At 39.8% G+C, this 18,154-nt stretch overlaps 1 protein-coding gene across 2 annotated transcripts in view; it reads left to right on the top strand.

The window, feature by feature from the left end:
• The first annotated feature begins 2,792 nt into the window (after positions 1-2,792).
• LOC130917637 (probable ATP-dependent RNA helicase DHX34) overlaps positions 2,793-18,154 on the top strand; it is a 71,193-nt gene continuing 55,831 nt past the window's right edge. For both annotated transcript variants that reach the window (XR_009063505.1, XM_057839237.1), the window contains exons 1-7: positions 2,793-3,855; positions 7,719-8,288; positions 8,348-8,450; positions 8,562-8,779; positions 11,890-12,064; positions 12,595-12,788; positions 12,860-12,961. Coding sequence is in view for 1 of the 2 variants with exons in the window: in XM_057839237.1 (XP_057695220.1) it covers positions 3,178-3,855; positions 7,719-8,288; positions 8,348-8,450; positions 8,562-8,779; positions 11,890-12,064; positions 12,595-12,788; positions 12,860-12,961 (2,040 nt within the window). In the remaining variant the exon portion in view is untranslated. The remainder of the gene's footprint in view (positions 3,856-7,718; positions 8,289-8,347; positions 8,451-8,561; positions 8,780-11,889; positions 12,065-12,594; positions 12,789-12,859; positions 12,962-18,154) is intronic.

Here is an 18,154-nt window from a genome sequence, read left to right on the forward strand (position 1 = left end):
TAGTAGGGATGATATAACACCATAACCTGCATGTACACTTTTTGCTGGGGACGGGACATTAATAAGACCATACAGATCGGCTGAATGGGGGTCAGGGCTACATTTCTCACGAATATAAACCTAATTAATTGATAGGCTGAATAATCAAAATACAAAATAAAAATACATCTGTATTGACTTATACTAACTTTCATATGTATTGGTTCAGGTGATACACTGTTTCATTCAAACCTTTGTTTTCAAAAACTGCTAAAGAAACTTCCAGGATAAATGTCTGGATTTAATTAGCAAATTTATATTTCAATGTTTGAACATCAACAAATTATATTAAAATACACAATAAATACAGACTTGTTAATAATCTGTCAACTATCCAGGAATGCAAAAAAATAAACATTTGTATTAAGACCACTCAACATTGTTGAGAAATTAATATAACATATATAAAATACGGTATATGAATTAAATATAACTGGGAAAAAAAGTCTTAGTCCGGGAATAACAAAAATAACAAAAAAATCAGCTTTCCTTCAGGTAAGACACTACTGCTTTTGTCCACAAACACAGCCAAACTCAACAAAAAATTAAAGCTCCTTTGGGCTGCTTTAAAACCACATAAATAAAATAAAAATGAAAATTAGGGAAAAAGGGATAAACCTCGGTTCACTACATTTCTCACAGGTTAATTCATGTTAACAGTCGAAAACACAAAAATGACACTTGTAAGCAGCTTCCTTCTAGAGTTTTGCAGGTTAGCAAATTCACAAAGTTTAATGTTATGATAACATCGATACAGGCCGGACTTTCAGTAGCAAAATTAGTGGTGTGTTCCCCACCTCCACAACATTAATTTCTTTTTACATTAAATACAGTGGCTGCAGCTGGCCCCCCCAAAAAACAACCTTCTAATATACCTCCTCTTAGAAGGGGGCGGAGGAGGCGGCATGGGGCTGTGAGTGCGTGTGTGTGCGTGTGTGGGATGGGGGGTCAAGTCATCAGCCAATCAAACGTGCATTTGAGGGGAAAAAATGGACTGGCACTCAGCAGTGAAATGGGGTAAATGAAATGTAAGTTTGAACATAATGAAATGATTCACTTAATAAAGGTAGGGTCAACTATATCCTTACAACATATGGGGAGACAATGTAAATTACTTATATAACTGAAGTCATTATATAATGCAAATAAGGTTGCTTAAAAGTTGGTGGGGACAATTTGAGCATCTTAAAAAGTTGGTAGTGTTATGCCCCTATACGTCCCTATGCAAACATACGCCCTTGATTTAAATATATGAACAATGAAAATAAAAATGTAAATATTCTCTCATTATTTATCAGTCAGCATCTCATCATGGTGCTGCAACGATTAATCGATTAAATCAAGTAATTCGATTAGAACTAACTAACTTTTCAGGATGCTCAATTTGTCCCAACCAACTTTTAAGCAACCTTATTTGCGTTATATAATGACTTCAGTTATATATCATACAGATTGCCATCCCATCAGTTTTAATTGTTGTAATTGACTCCACTATTATTAAGTGAATTATTTTCATTATGTTCAGACTTACATGTACCTCTTTTCACTTGCTGAATGTGCCGGTCCATTTTTTCCCCCTCCGAAACGCTTATTTGATTGGCTGATGACTTGACCCCTGCCCCCAAACAAACACACACACATTAGATATCAAGGATATTAGTTTTTTTTTTTTTTTCCAGCCGGTAGCAGCCACTGTAAGAAACGTAAAAAGACATCAATGTTGTGGAAGTGGGGAACACACCACTAATTTTGCCACTGGAAGTCTGACCTGCATCAAAGTTAGCATAACATTTAACAGTTTGAACTTGCTAACCTGCAAAACTCGAGTAGGGACCTGCTTAGATAGAAGGGTCCCCCTGTATTTGTTTTCTACAATTAACGTTAAATTAACTGTGAGAAATGAAGTGAACCGAGGTCCACCCCCTTCTCCCCAATTTTACTTTTTATGTTATTTATGTGGTCTTAAAGCAGCCCACAGGATATTTCATGTTTTTGTTGAGTTTGGCTCTGCTTGTGGGCAAAAGCAGTAGTGTTTTACCTGAAGGACAGCTCCATTTTTTATTTCTTTTATGTTATTCCCTAACAAAGACGTTTTTTCAGTTATATTTAGATTTTAGTTAGACAATGTTGAGTGGTCTTAAGACAAATGTTTATTTTTTTTCAATTCCTGGATCGTCAAGAGATGATTAACAAGCTTGTATTTATTTTGTATGTTAACAAAATTTATGTTCAAATAATGCAAATTAAAATTGCTATTAAAACCCGGACATTTTTTTCTGGAGGTTTTCAAAAATGTTTAGTAGTGTTTCAAAATGAAGGTTTGAATTGAGCAGTGTAGGCTGAACCAATATACATAAAACTTAGTATAAATCAATACAGATTTATTTTTGCATTGATTATTATGAATGTCCCGTCCCCAGCAAAAAAGTGTACATGCAAGTTATGCTGTTATATCGTCCCTAACAATGTTGAGACCAAACCTACGCCCTTGATTTAAATAATAAAAAATCAAGAACATTTACTGTTTTTTCTTTTTGTTTTAATAAATAACATTTTTTAAAATTAAAAAAAGATTATTTTGACTCTTTCTCCTATTTTTGTTTTTTTATTGAAAAATAAATGATAAAAGTTAAATGAAAAAACAGAATATAATTTTTTTTAATTAAAAAATTCAAAAAATCATTTCCGTCGTGTTTCTTTCCGGAATTATTTAAAACAAACGCTATTCTCTACCGGACTATTTTACAGACGGACCGAAAGTTAGTCCTGATGTGATTTTCTTCCGCCCAAATTCAAAACAACTTACACATTATCCTACGTAAGTGTTTGTTAATTACCCATTTTTATCCAAATCTAAATGATTTATGCGTTATATTGATGTCCAGAACCCGTTCACGTCCGTCTTAAGTATTCAAAATGAAGTTTAACGTATTTGTAGCCTTTAAATGATCATGTTTATGTCGATGTTGAAGCTTTGCGACTTGACTTTGTTACATTAATAATCAATAATGTTCAAATCGTGGAAGAAAATTCAATGTTACAGCATAAATCCACTTTAAGAAAATGTACATTTAGCTCTTAAGCTGAAATTTAGAAAGCACAGCTAGCAAAGGGTGCATTGACAGTAGCGAAAGGACCATGGATGTGGACGGGAGGCCCCGCATCCGGTCTTGGGACTGGGACAGTCCTTACTGCCGGGCCCAGTTGGATGAGATCTTCTTCCGGCCGAATGACTACATTCAAGCAGGCAGCCAGGAACACAAAGACTTCTGGGCTTTTTTCGACCGCTTCCAAAGGTTCAAGCTAAAGAAGGACATGTGTGGACATGGTTCCAGCTCCTATGAGGACAGAGACAGGGTCCAAAGCGGATCTTTGGACCTGCCTAAGGAGTACGACGCCCGGTACCGCATCAACGTGTCGTTAGTGACCAAAGACGTTGAGGAGCGTTTGGGACGATCTCACGGCAGACGCGAGTCCTCCGGTCCGAACGCTGAAGTGATTTCGGATTTCCGTCTGTCTTTGCTGCATTACCTGGACTTTAGTCAGCGACAGAGCTTCGGTAAGCTGGCCAAACTGCAACGGGAGCAAAAGAACCTGCCGATCTACCAGTACCGAGAGCGCGTTGTGGAACTGGTCAGGCAGAACCCGGTGGTCGTGGTGGCGGGAGACACCGGTTGCGGCAAGTCCACCCAAGTGCCCCAGTACCTGCTGTCAGCCGGGTTCTCGGAGATCGCTTGCACCCAGCCGAGACGTATCGCCTGCATTTCGCTGGCTAAGAGGGTCAGCTTTGAGAGTCTCAACCAGTACGGATCCAAGGTTTGTGTTTTTCTTCTGGTCAAACCAAGTTTGAACATTGTTGGTGCCCAATTTTGACTTGATCAGACAATTTATTGTAATTTTCGAACTATAAGGCGCACCTGACTATAAGCCACCACCCATTAAATTTGACACGAAAACAGCATTTGTTCATAGATAATTCACACCGGACTATAAGCCACAGCTGTCCTCACCGTATTATGGGATATTTACCATAATTTTCGAACTATAAGCCACTACTATTTTCCTTCTTTTTGAATCCTGCGGCTAATAGTCCAGTGCGGCTTATTTGTTGATTTATTCGGGTTAATAGGTAATGCGTGCCTCCTAGCATGCGTTGGAGCACTACAGATGTAAATAACAATCAAAATTCATGTTCTGTGCAAATTATTTATTCAGTCACCGTTCCAGTTGTTTCATGAATTGCTAGTTATGGTATTTGGTAACACTTTATTTGACAGCGGCGTCATAAGACTGTCATAAGACTGTCATAATTAAGATATGACACTATCATGGGTGTTACTCAATGCTTATGACAGATGTTGTTAAGTGTCATCCGGCAAATTATGTCACTAACCATGTCCAGCTCGGATCTTTTACATCCATTCAAAAGTGAGATTTTTTAATTTGCCAGATAACACTAAATGGTATCTGTTATACGCATTCATTAATGCTCATTACAGTGTCATAAATATGATTGTCTAATGACAGTCTAATGGTGCCACTGTCAAATAAAGTGTTACCAAATACCGTAAGAAGCAATTCATGAAACAACTGGAACAGTAAGTGAAGAAGTAATTAGCACAGAACATGAATTTGGATTGTTATTTACATCTGTAACACTGCAATGCATTTTAGGAGGCATGTTGGACAACAACAGTTTTGACAGCAGAGGTTGACTGTCTCCCCCAAGGGAGCAGTGATGGCTAAACGAAGCTTCTTGAAGCAATGACGCTTTGCAGCCAATTGGTTCAAAGCTTCATGGTGGTTCATTTGATCTTATGACAGTCTTATGATGCCGCTGCCAAATAATGTATTACCGGTTAATATCTTTTGGTGTAAATATCCCATAATACAGTGAGGACAGCTGCGGCTTATAGTCCAGTGCGGCTTATCTATGAACAAATTTTGTTTCGTCTCAAATTTGATGGGTGGCGGCTTACAGTCAGGTGCACCTTATAGTGCGTAAATTACGGTACACCAAAAGATATGAGATTATTCGCAATTCGGCCGTGGAAGATTCGAGAACGATTCACAAACATCCAAATTCCGATTATTGAATTACACCAGGTAAAGCGGAAATAAAACACAACGCGGTTTTAAGGACGCAATGAGGAACAGACCGAGAGTAAATATCATGTTCAACTCATGCCGCTAGATAAAAAAAAAAAACAATAATACCTGACTGCGGCCGTCAGCCGCTACAAACAGCGCCCAGTTGCTAGTTGCTACAATCATACGGCAACATACGACTATGGTAGCTATTAGAGCTGGGAATCTTTGGGCACCTAACGATTCGATTACGATTCAGAGGCTCCGATTCCATTACAAAACGATTTTTGATGCACCCCCGTCCTTTTTTTTATTTATTTTTTAAAAATGTTTTGTACATTAGCTCCAAAATTGTTCAAAAATCCTCTCAGGCTAAACCAAACTACTATTTCAGTATCAAGTTAACATATAACAGCAAACAAATATACAAAAATAACAGTAAATAAAATACCCCAGTCCCCATTCTGTATCAGCAGCTTTAAACTACATTCAATTAATTTATTGTTGTGAATCAACCGTTACAGTTGTTAAAATTGCTCCTGTTATTCCATAATTTCCCTTCTGTCTACTTTTGACATGTCAAAGTTTTAAAACTGTTTCATCATTTAAAGATAGATTCAAGACAAGATTTTGCCGATTTAGGAGTACTTTCGATAAAAAGTTAATTAGATTCGCTACAACAGAGCTTTCTAGAGAAGTCTACTGCTTTAAGATGGCGGCTGTATACTAATGCCGGCAAGTCCGTCATTTTGCATCTCTGTTCAATAATACATGTTCTAACACCACTGTCGTCTGTCATTAGCATCTAGTTCTACATATATATGATATCTACTGTAGCCGTTTGTTTGTAGCAACTAGCAACCGGGCGTTGTTTGTAGCGGCTGTCGGCCGCAGTCAAGTATGATTTTTTTTTTTTTAATCTTTTTTTTTATCTAGCGGCATGAGTCGAACATGATATTTACTCTTGGTCCGTTCCTCATTGTGTCCCAAAGACGGCGCTGACTGTTTTACTTCCACTTTACCTGGTATAATTCAATAATCGGAATTTGAAAGTTCGTGAATCGTTCTCGAATCTTCCACGGCCGAATCGCGAATAATCTAAGAATCGGAAATTTCGCACGCCTCTAGTAGATATCACATATATCTAGAACTAGATGTGAAATGACAGACGACAGCCGTGCTAGATCATATACCAAGAACTAGATGCGAAATGACAGACTTTCCCGCACTAGTAAACAGGCGCCATCTTAAAGCAGTAGACTTCTCTAGAAGGCTCTGTTGTAGCGAACCTAATTACTTTTCATCTAAAACAAAAAAGACAAAAACAAAACAAAAAAAACAAATCGGCAAAATCTTGACTTGAATCTATCTTTAAATGATGAAACAGTTTTAAAACTTTTACATCGAAAGTAGACAGAAAGGAAATTATGGAGCAATTTTAACAACTTTAACGGTTCATTCACAACATTAAATTAATTGAATGTAGTTTAAAGCTGCCGATACAGAATGGGGACTTGAGTATTTCATTTACTGTTTTTAACGGTTAACTTGATACTGAAATAGTAGTTTGTTTAGCCTGAGAGGATTTTTGAACAATTTTGGAACTAGTGTACAAAAAATTAAAAGCGGGGGGGTTTGTGGTCCATCAATAATCGATTTATAATCGAATCGGAGCCTCTGAATCGTAATCAAATCGTTAGGTGCCCAAAGATTCCCACCTCTAATCATAAGCCTGCCATAAGACCAAATGAACCATCATGAAGCGTTGAATCAATTGGCTGCAAAGCTTCATTGCTTCGAGAAGCTTCATTTGGCCATCACTGCACCCTTGGGGGAGACAGTCAACCTTTGCTACCACCTGCTGTCAACACTGTTGTTGTCCAACATGCCTCTTAGCATGCATTGCAACACTACAGATGTAAATAACAATCAAAATTTGTGTTCTGTGCTAATTATTTCTTTAGTTATCGTTCCAGTTCATTTATTACCGTATTGGCCCAAATATAAGACTGCCCTATTATAAGACGACCCCCTCTTTTTCAAGACTCTAGTTTGAAAAAAGACTTTTTGAACGCCAGTTTAATTTTTATACAGAAAATAACTACAGTACATCTGAAACAAATGATTATAACAATAAATTTGAGAGAAAAAGCATGGTATTTTGCCTCATTCAAATCTTAATATCTGACCATGTCATTTAAATGTGTGAACTAAAGTGCAATCACATTCGTCAATGAATGGCTTCTGGTTTTTGAAATGTAAATAAACCAATCTATTGGGATAAAACAACAAAATTGCAATAACTGCTTTAACCATCAAAATGAAGTCTAACTGTAACTCTAACTGTAACTGTAGTCTTGAAACAAATCTGAATAAGGAAAAACATTGCAATAAGATAATGCAAACTGGTTAAACTTGAGAATAGCTGAGATCTGTCATGACAGAACATCACTTCAATAATATCTGGCGCCATCTAGCGTCGTGAATGGGTATAATGTCTTGACCGCGAATATAAGATGACCCCCTCTTTTTCAGTCTTATTTCAAAGCAAAAAAACGGTAGCCGGCGAGTTAATCGCTAACGTTTTGCAGGTGAGTTACCAGATCCGCTTCGAAACCACGCGCACCACGGCCACCAAGCTAATCTTCCTGACCGAAGGTCTACTCCTGAGGCAAATCCAGCAGGATAAAACGCTAGAACAGTACCAGGTTCTGATCGTGGACGAAGTGCACGAGCGCCACCTGCACGGCGACTTCCTGCTAGGCGTCCTGCGCTCCCTGGTCGCCACTCGTCCCGACGTGCGTCTCATCCTGATGTCCGCCACAATCAACATCAAGCTTTTCTCCGATTACTTTGGCTCTGCCCCCGTGCTGCAAGTGCCAGGCAGGCTCTTTCCAATCCAGGTGATTTATCAACCGATACCTCCCGAAGAGCAAGCGGCGTCACGTATGGAGAAGCTGGAACCGCGGCCGTACTTGCGGATCCTGCAGGGCATTGATCAGAGATACCCGCCGGAAGAACGTGGTGACCTGTTGATTTTTCTGAGCGGCGTGGCGGAAATCGGCGCTATTCAGGAGGCGTGTCAGGTGTACGCCACGCACACGCGCCGATGGATTGTGCTGCCACTGCACAGCACGCTGTCGCTGGCACAGCAGGACAAGGTATCTGCACTGAATTCAGCCCATGGTAGACTGTTGTCACCATACTGTTATCGTTGCAGGTGTTTGACATAGCGCCCCCCGGTGTGAGAAAATGTATCATCTCGACCAACATCGCGGAAACGTCCGTCACCATCGACGGTGTGCGCTTCGTCGTCGATTCAGGTTGGTAAAAGTGGACACATTAATCACATTCTCATAGCGATTAGACATTGAATTAAAGAGGCTCAATGCTAATGAGTTAATGAATTAAATTTTATTTTGTGGGGGGCTTAGGCAAAGTGAAGGAGATGAGTTTCGACCCCAAGGCCAAGATGCAACGACTTCAGGAGTTCTGGATCAGCCGAGCCAGCTCTGAGCAGAGGAAGGGACGCGCAGGCCGCACGGGTCCCGGCGTGTGCTACCGCCTGTACGCCGAGTCCGACTACGACGCCTTCGCTTCCTACCCCGTGCCTGAAATCCACCGAGTGGCGCTGGACTCATTGGTTCTTCAGGTGCACGACATTCTACTTCCTGTTGGCTTGTTTTATATTTTGTTGATTTTGGGTTGTTTCCTGGTAATGTTGGGACATTTCAGGGAGTCTTGCTGTTTATATTGGTCACTTCTTGTTCATTTTGGGCATTTTCAGGTCATTTCCTGTTCATTATTTGCATATTTCATATTTCATATTTGTCACATCCTGTTATTTTTGGATCACTTCCTGTTCATTTCAGGTAACTTGCTGTTTATTTGACTCGCTTACTGTACAGTTTGGGGAATTTTTAGGTCACGTAACATTTATTGCAATTCTGTGTCATTTCCTGTTGATTATCCGATGACTTGTAATTTTTGGATGATTTGGTGTTTATTTTTGGGTCACTTCCTGTTGAGTTTAGGTCATTTTTGGATGACTTGCTCTTTAGGGTCACTTCCTGTTTATTTTGGGTCATTTCACCTTCAATTTTTTGGACATTCTACATCACTTCCTGTTGATTTTAGGCATTGGGTGTGGCAGGTGGGCAAAACATGTCGCTGACCCCGAAACACAGTCACAGCAGAATATGGTACAACCGGTGGTGGCTCTGTTGTACAATTAACATCTTTAGTGGGGCAAATTGAAACTCCGCTCACCATTTTGGCGGTGCTCTCCAGTGTATTATGGTCCATATCTTCAATCCTTGGTTCTTGCTCAGTAGTTGTTGCCACTTTTGAAAGCTTAGGTTTGGAAAAAAATTACGTACAGTATATCCATCTTGACTCTTCTGTCCTCAGGTGGTTTTGGCTAAGCAAAGCAAATGACCATCTAAGGTGCTAGTCAATAAATATATAATTTAATAAATGAAATGATTTTTACCCATTATAATTTTTTTTTGTGTTAATTTAATTAATTTGTGGTGTTTGCTTTATGGCTTTACAAGTTTTATAGACAACGCGTTACCGGTCTAAGTCTTAAGTTTTAAATTCATATACTGTATGGCAGTGTTTTTCAACCGGTGTGTGCCGCGAGAAATTTTCCAATATTGCATTTTTTTTGTTCGTTTATTTACGTTGTCAGACGGAGTTGCAATAGGATGGAAGGATTAGGTACTGTAGAAGGTTTCGTTTTCGCTCGTGCTCAGATGAGCAAGATATTGCTTGTGTCGTGTTCAAGAACTGCTCGCATTTCTAGCCATCAGCCACCTTGCTGTCCTCGACAACTTGGACCCCAGCACGTCTACTGTACATCATTTGATTAGACTTGTCAAGTGTCAATATACACGAAAGTGTCCTTTCCATTTTATCCATCGGTGACAACCATTAATCCTCCCCCTGTGTTTTATTTCAACACATTGTGAAGGACAGCAAGGTAGCTGATGGCTGGAAATCCGAGCAGTTCTTGTACGCGACACAAGCAGCTATCTTAAGCTTAAACTTAATCTCCAAACGAAACACCCGTCGCTTCAAAACAAGTCGATGGACTAAGTTGTTCGCCTTCTTGAAAACAGAAACAGGCAACTCTTTTGAGAAAAACTACAAAGGTAAATGAGAAAACCCTCAAAGCATTGTTGCTGTAACCAAAAAGTCCCACACTGTGACAGAGACATTAATACCACCTGCCTGCAAATCCAATGTCAGCGAGGTGCTCGGCCCTGATGTAGTTAAAGTAGGGCTGTCAAACGATTACAATTTTTAATCGAGTTAATTACAGCTTAAAAATTAATTAATCGTAATTAATCGCAATTAATCGCAATTCAAACCATCTATAAAATATGCCATTTTTTTCTGTAAATTATTGTTGGAATGGAAAGATAAGACACAAGATGGATATATACTTTCAACATACGGTGCATAGGGACTGTATTTGTTTATTATAACAATAAATCAACAAGATGGCATTAACATTATTAACATCCTGTTTAAGCGATCCATGGATAGAAAGACTTGTAGTTCTTAAAAGATAAATGTTAGTACAAGTTATAGAAATTTTATATTAAAACCCCTCTTCATGTTTTCGTTTTAATAAAATTTGTAAAAATTTCAATCAAAAAAAAAAACTAGTAGCCCGCCATTGTTGATGTCAATAATTACTTACACAATGCTCATGGGTGCTGAAGCCTATAAAAATCAGTCGCACCCAAGCGCCAGCAGAGGGCGGCAAAACTCCATAAAACACAATTAACATGTGGGCATTTCACTGTACTGTCATTTAAATCTGTCTGAGCGGGGCATGTGCGTTAATTGCGTCCAATATTTTAACGTGATTTATTTTAAAAATTAATTACCGCCCGTTAACGCGATAATTTTGACAGCCCTAAGTTAAAGACATTGCTATCATCCCCCTGTCTGATAATTCTGAGCTTTTCAAGCCTAACCGCTATAACAGATAAAAACAGGGAGAGACAGAGTTGTTGAAAAAGAGCTTCGTGTGTGTCTTTCTTCAGTTCCTGCCAGGATATCGGCTTTTTGTTCATCTAAACAGGCTCAAGTTTCGCACTGAGTAAGTATAAATATTGAGATATTATTTTATAATTATGGAAAATGAATGAATGAATGAATTATATATAATGTACAAAAAGTCATTTTGAAACATTTTTGGTCTGTGGTGTACAGCGAAATTTTTTCCAATGTAAAAACGTGCCGTGACTCAGAAAAGGTTGAAAAACACTGCTTTATGGAAAACTCAATTACATGCAGTGACATGTTTCAGCCACCAGGGGTGGGGCGGCCTCCCCTTAATCTCCGCGCATGACTTTAGGTCATTTTCGGATGACTTGCTGTTTATTTTGGGTCACTTTCTGGTGATTTTAGGTCATTTTCGAATGACTTGCTATTTTGGGTCACTTCCTAATTAATTTAGGTCACTTCAGCTTTCATTTTGTTAACATTCGATTTCACTTCCTGTTGATTTTAGGTAATTTTCGGATGACTTGCTATTTTGGGTCACTTCCTGTTGATTTTGTGTCACTTGACTTTTAATTTTTTGAACATTCGTTGTCGCTTCTAGTTGATTTTGGGTCATTTTCAGATGACTTGCTTTTTTGGGTCACATCTTATTGATTTTGGGTCATTTTTGGGTGACATCCTGTTTATATTGGGTCACTTCCTGTTCTTTCTGAAGCTGACGGCGTTTGTTGTACCCCTTAGATGAAGAGCATGGGACTCGGAGATCCGCTTTCGTTCATCTTTATCGATCCCCCGCCGGCAGCCAGTATTCAGACCGCCATTACCTACCTGAAGGAGCAGGGGGCGCTAGACAATGGTTGTGAGCTGACCACCATTGGGAGTGTGCTAGCCCAACTTCCTGTCGACGTCGTCATCGGTAATTACATCTGACATGTTTAAGTGTTTTGGGGTATTTACGGGTCACTTCATGTTCATTTCTGGTCACTTTCTGTTGATTTTGTGGCCATTTATGGGTAGGTTTTTATTGATTTGGGGCCAAACCTGGGTTGCCTCCTATCCATTTCTGGTCACTTTATGTTCCATTTTGGGTAAATACACGTCAATATTTAAATTGATATATTAATATTTAAATTTGAATTGTTGCCTCCCCTAAAGGTGGCTACATCCAGGAAATATTAGCTTTGATATCTCCACTATTACCAGCAGAAAAAAATGAAATTTTGGCTGCCATTGACGGCTTGGAACAGAGGCGGCGAATGATCATTCGTTCGGTCGCTGCCATCCCTCCTTCTTCAAACGGACTGGACATCTATTAGTGATGAACTCATTTCAATTAACAGCAGATGGATGATTAAATGCCACATGATTGGACGTCTCGCATCGTCAATGGCAGTGAAAGAGTTGAAACAAGATACTTATGATAAGGCTGTTGCTTGTCCCTTTAAGGCAAGATGCTGGTGCTGGGCTCCTTGTTCAATCTTGTGGAACCTGTGCTGACGGTGGCCGCCGCCCTCAGCGTACAGTCGCCGTTCCTGCGCAGCTCGCAGCAGAACCCTGACTGTGCTACCGCCCGCCAGCCGCTGCACTGCAACCAGGGGGACCCCTTCACGCTACTGAACACTTTCAATGCCTGGGTGGAGGTCAGCAGATAAATAGAAGTCCTGAAAATTGGTTATGTGCAGATTCTGACTTTTTTGGGGGACATCCGCAGGTGAAGGGCGAGAGAGGGGGCGGTTCCAGGAAGTGGTGCCGGCGGCGTGGCATCGAGGAACAGCGACTTTACGAGATGGTCAACCTGCGCAGACAGTTCAAGGTTGGATTTCCATTAATCGTAGGAGGTCGTCCAAGTCCTAAGGAGCAAAGCAAAGCCACCCCGCTTATACTGTATACTAGAGGCCGACGGATATGGGATTTTCAAAGCTGATGGCGATACCGAAAAGAAAAAAAATCTGTCCATGTCGAAACCCAATTTTGTAAGCTTATATCCAGTGGGGCAAATAAGTATTTAGTCAACCACCAATTGTGCAAGTTCTCCTACTTGAAAAGATTAGAGAGGCATGTAATTGTCAACATGGGTAAACCTCACCCATGAGAGACAGAATGTGGAAAAAAAAAACAGAAAATCACATTGTTTGACTTTTAAAGAATTTATTTGCAAATCATGGTGGAAAATAAGTATTTGGTCAATACCTAAAGTTCCTCTCAATTAAGCCTGAACGATATATCATTTAAACATCGCCATCGCAATGTGCGCGTGCGCGATAGTCCCATCTCAAGCACGTGCGAGTTTTTCTTTTCTTTTTTTTTAATCCACATACGCCTTGCTTTCTGCTCTGCGTACGGCCTCACAACCTCCCTCTCCCAGCCCTTTGTTCCTCACAGTCCCTGCAGCACTTGCTTATTAAAGTTAACGATGCTCGTTGTCTTTGATCTTGCCAAGAAGCGGACTTCAAAGCGGAGTAATGTGTCAATCATCGTTTAACTTGTTAAACAGTTTCTGCAAGGAAGCCGCGCTGGAATGAATATGTGTGTGTGCGTGTGCGTGTGCGTGTGCGCGTGCGTGTGTGTGTGTGTGTGTGTGTGTGTGCGTGCGCGCCAATTAGGTTTGTGAGGACTTTGAACCCGTTTTCTCACCTGGGCTCCGGGGACACTGTTGAAATATGGGGACAATGCCAATGTCCCCATAAACCTTGGACTATATTTGCATTTTTTTGTGCCTAAATGACCTTTTTTTTACTCTTAAAGTGACGCAATTTCAAGAATACGTCATCATCTTCATCATCATAACGATAAATTCGCCTTAATTGGTCTCTAAATGACTTATTTTTCATTTTTTTCCCAAGTCCTCATATAACTCTTGACTTGACTGCTGTGTGTGCGTTTGTATGGAACAGCGCCCCACAGGGCCTCCTGTGAACTACAATTTCCATACACATTTCTCACAGTCATTTTTGGCGGGCTTTTTTGTGATTGGCTGGCTTTAGTTCGTGGGCGTAGTCAATTCAGGGAACCGTTAGTGCATGCCCTTCCCCCACCAGGAGATCAAGAAAGGAAAGTTTTCAGAGAAAGATGACACCAGGCAGATAACAATCAAGTGTAAGAGTATAATTTATGATAAAGTATTGTTTTTATTAAGCGAATTGGAACTTCTTTTTCATACTTTGATTGGATTTGTTTTTTGTTGTTGTTTTTTTGTTTTTTTTGTTTTTTTTTTCTGATGAATCAGATTAGGTTATCTTTACATTGAATGTTATTGAGGAAAAAATTCAATCTTTTTTTGTTGTTTTTGTTTACTTTTTTCATATTTGCTGAATCACTAACAACAACAGAGCTTCTGTAAAATATTTAATTTGCACATTATTGCATTATATTCCAAGTAATATAGCATAATTTTGGGTTTCATCTGTACCATTTCGACTAAGTTGAAATAATGTAAAACATTCCAATAAGTATATGCATATAGAAGCGTAAACGATAGGTGATTTCTGAAATGGTGTGGTACTAGTAACTTCCCTACTTTTATAGGTAACAATGCATCTGTACAGTGCTTTAATTTTGCTAAGAGAAAACGGTAGGATGGCTATCCAATAAATTAAATACGTTATTTTTATAGTTGTAACAACAACAGAGGGGGAAATTATCATAAATCATCATTCATCAATCATCATCTAAGAAATTAGTAGGCAGGAAATTGTTGAATTTCACGTTGATCTTAAGTCTTGACAACTCCATGTAAAAAGCACATTTAATACGTTTATTTGATACTGTTTTTCAACTATGTATAGCAGGAAAGCTTGCTGATAGATAAAAACGAAGGAAGAAGAGTAAAAAAGAAACCTTGGTCGAGGGCAGAGATAACTGCAGTAATGTGCTATTTTCAGGCCACATAAATAAAGGAAAATTAGCCGCCAAAACCGAATGCAGTCGCTCCAAACTTGTGGAGGGTTCTGTTCTTGCGTAAAGACCAGTGCAAAATATCAGACTTTATCAGAAACCGGGGAATAGCTGCAAAAAGGATGCCAAATTGTTGCTGATTTTTGTAGCTGTTAATAAATTGTTGTAATGATCTTCGAATCAGTTATTGTGCCTTTCATTTTGTTGTAATTTTAAAGCTTACTGCTAGCACTTGCATTATCTTGTATTTTTTATCAATATTATCTGAAACCTGTTGTTTGAATTAAAATTTCTAGAACACATTAGCTTTATATGTATTTTATTATTTTTATATTATTATCTATGATATCATTTTTTTCAGAGGCCAAGATATGGTACAATAGTCTAAACAGTTTGTATATTATATATATATATATATATATTTTTTTTTTAGGACTTGGCTGATACCAAATGTGCTCCTTGCCAACAATTCCATTCCTGATGAGGCGTCTGTAAAATAAATTGGTAACCTGAAGGAGTTTAATTAATGCCTATTTCTGTCTGAAACCCTTTTAAAGTTTTTATTTAGACATTTACAAACATGCATAGCACAACAGACAGCACAAAATAACTACTGTGCAAAACATCAGGAAAGTTGCTGAGATATTTCAATTTACAAATTTTTTGTTGTTGTAATTCATATGTCAGGGTTCCCGCAGGTCCGTAAAAAGTCTTAAAATGCCTTAAATTTAAAATTTGGATAATCCAGGTCTACAGAGTTGTGTGACCTTCCCAAGTGTTGAAGGTCACAGTGTTAGGCTGTAAATTGAGGCCTAAATCCTAATTTTGGGACGTTACTTCGAGCTAGAGGGTTGAGATTTGAGACGATGCATCAGGACACAACTCTCTGTGACTATGACGAATTACAGAATTGTGTGACCTTCCCAAGTGTTAAAGGTCACAGGGTTAGGCTTCAAAATTAGGCCTAACTCCTAATTTGGGGACGTTACTTTGAGCTAGAGGGATAAGATTTGAATTGATGCATCAGGACACAAGTCACAGTGACTATCAAAAATTACAGAATTGTGTGACCTTCCAATGTGTTGAAGGTCACATGGTTGGGCTTTAAAATGAGGCCTAACTCCTAATTTTGGGACGTTACTTCGAGTTAGAGGGTTGAGATTTCAGAAGATGCATCAGGACACAACTCTCTGTGACTATGACGAATTACAGAATTGTGTGACCTTCCCAAGTGTTAAAGGTCACAGGGTTAGGCTTCAAAATTAGGCCTAACTCCTAATTTGGGGACGTTACTTTGAGCTAGAGGGATAAGATTTGAATTGATGCATCAGGACACAAGTCACAGTGACTATCAAAAATTACAGAATTGTGTGACCTTCCAATGTGTTGAAGGTCACATGGTTGGGCTTTAAAATGAGGCCTAACTCCTAATTTTGGGACGTTACTTCGAGCTAGAGGGTTGAGATTTCAGAAGATGCATCAGGACACAACTCTCTATGACTATGACGAATTACAGAATTGTGTGACCTTCCCAAGTGTTAAAGGTCACAGGGTTAGGCTTCAAAATGAGGCCTAACTTCTAATTTTGGGACGTTACTTCGAGCTAGAGGATTGAGATTTGAGACGATGCATCAGGACACAACTCTCTGTGACTGTGACGAATTACAGAATTGTGTGCCCTTCCCAAGTGTTAAAGGTCACAGGGTTAGGCTTTAAAATGAGGCCTAACTCCTAATTTTGGGACGTTACTTCGAGCTAGAGGGTTGAGATTTGAAATGATGCATCAGGACGCAAGTCAGAGTGACTATGACAAATTAAAGAATTGTGTGACCTTCCCAAGTGTTGAAAGTGACAGGGTTAGGCTTTAAAATGAGGCCTAACTCCTAATTTTGGGACGTTACTTCGAGCTAGAGGGCTGGGATTTGAAATGATGCATCAGGACACAAGTCACAGTGACTATGACAAAATCACAGAATTGAGTGACCTCCCCAAGTGTTGAAGGTCGCAGGGTTAGGCTTTAAAATGAGGCCTAAATCCTAAATTTGGGACGCTGCTTTGAGCTAGAGGTTTGAGATTTGAGACGATGCATCAGGACACTAGTCAGAGTGACGATGAGGAATTACAGAACTGTGCGACCTTCCCATTTGTTGAAGGTCACAGGGTTAGGCTTTAAAATGAGGCCTAAATCCTAAATTTGGAACGCTGCTTTGAGCTAGAGGTTTGAGATTTGAGACGATGCATCAGGACACTAGTCAGAGTGACGATGAGGAATTACAGAATTGTGCGACCTTCCCATGTGTTGAAGGTCACAAGGTTAGGCTTTAAAATGAGGCCTAAATCCTAAATTTGGGACGCTGCTTTGAGCTAGAGGTTTGAGATTTGAGACGATGCATCAGGACACTAGTCAGAGTGACGATGAGGAATTACAGAATTGTGCGACCTTTAACCTCAGTGTATATCAGTGACTTGAGTTGTTGCTATAACGCTATTTCCTGTTTATTAGTGGTTGTAGGAGTGAGCGGGAATATGCAGAGATGAAGTGTGAATTTAATAAAAAATGGATGGAAGATGGTTTACTGATATATTGTGATATTCCATCCATCCAGCCATTATCTTCTGCTCACAGGGGCAGCAGTTTTAGCAAGAGCCCAGACTTCCCTCACTCCAGCCACTTCAACCAGCTCCTCTGGTAGGATCCCAAGGCGTTCCAAGGCCAGCCAAGACACAGTTAGTCTCTCCAACGTGTCCTGGGTCACCCTCAGGGCCTCCCGCCGGTGGGACATGTCCGGAAAACCTCTCTAGTGAGGCGTCCAGGAGGCATCTGAACCAGATGCCTGAGCCACCTCAACTGGCTCCTCTCAGCTCCTATCCCTCAATTTCTTCGAAGCCATCCGGATGTCATTTTACATGGCCTCACCAAACTCCTCCAATGTCCGAGGTTTTGCTTTGGCGACCGCCGAAACTACATTCCGCTTGGCCAGCCAGTACCTGTCAGCAGCCCCTGGAGTCCTACAGGCCAAAAAGGCGCGGTAGTCCTTCTTCAGCTTGACGGCATCCCTTACCGTGAGATACCAGCGGGTTCAGTGATTGCTCCCACGACAGGCAACAACCT

The sequence above is a fragment of the Corythoichthys intestinalis genome, chromosome 6 (assembly GCF_030265065.1).
Source record: "Corythoichthys intestinalis isolate RoL2023-P3 chromosome 6, ASM3026506v1, whole genome shotgun sequence".
Lineage (NCBI taxonomy): Eukaryota > Metazoa > Chordata > Actinopteri > Syngnathiformes > Syngnathidae > Corythoichthys > Corythoichthys intestinalis.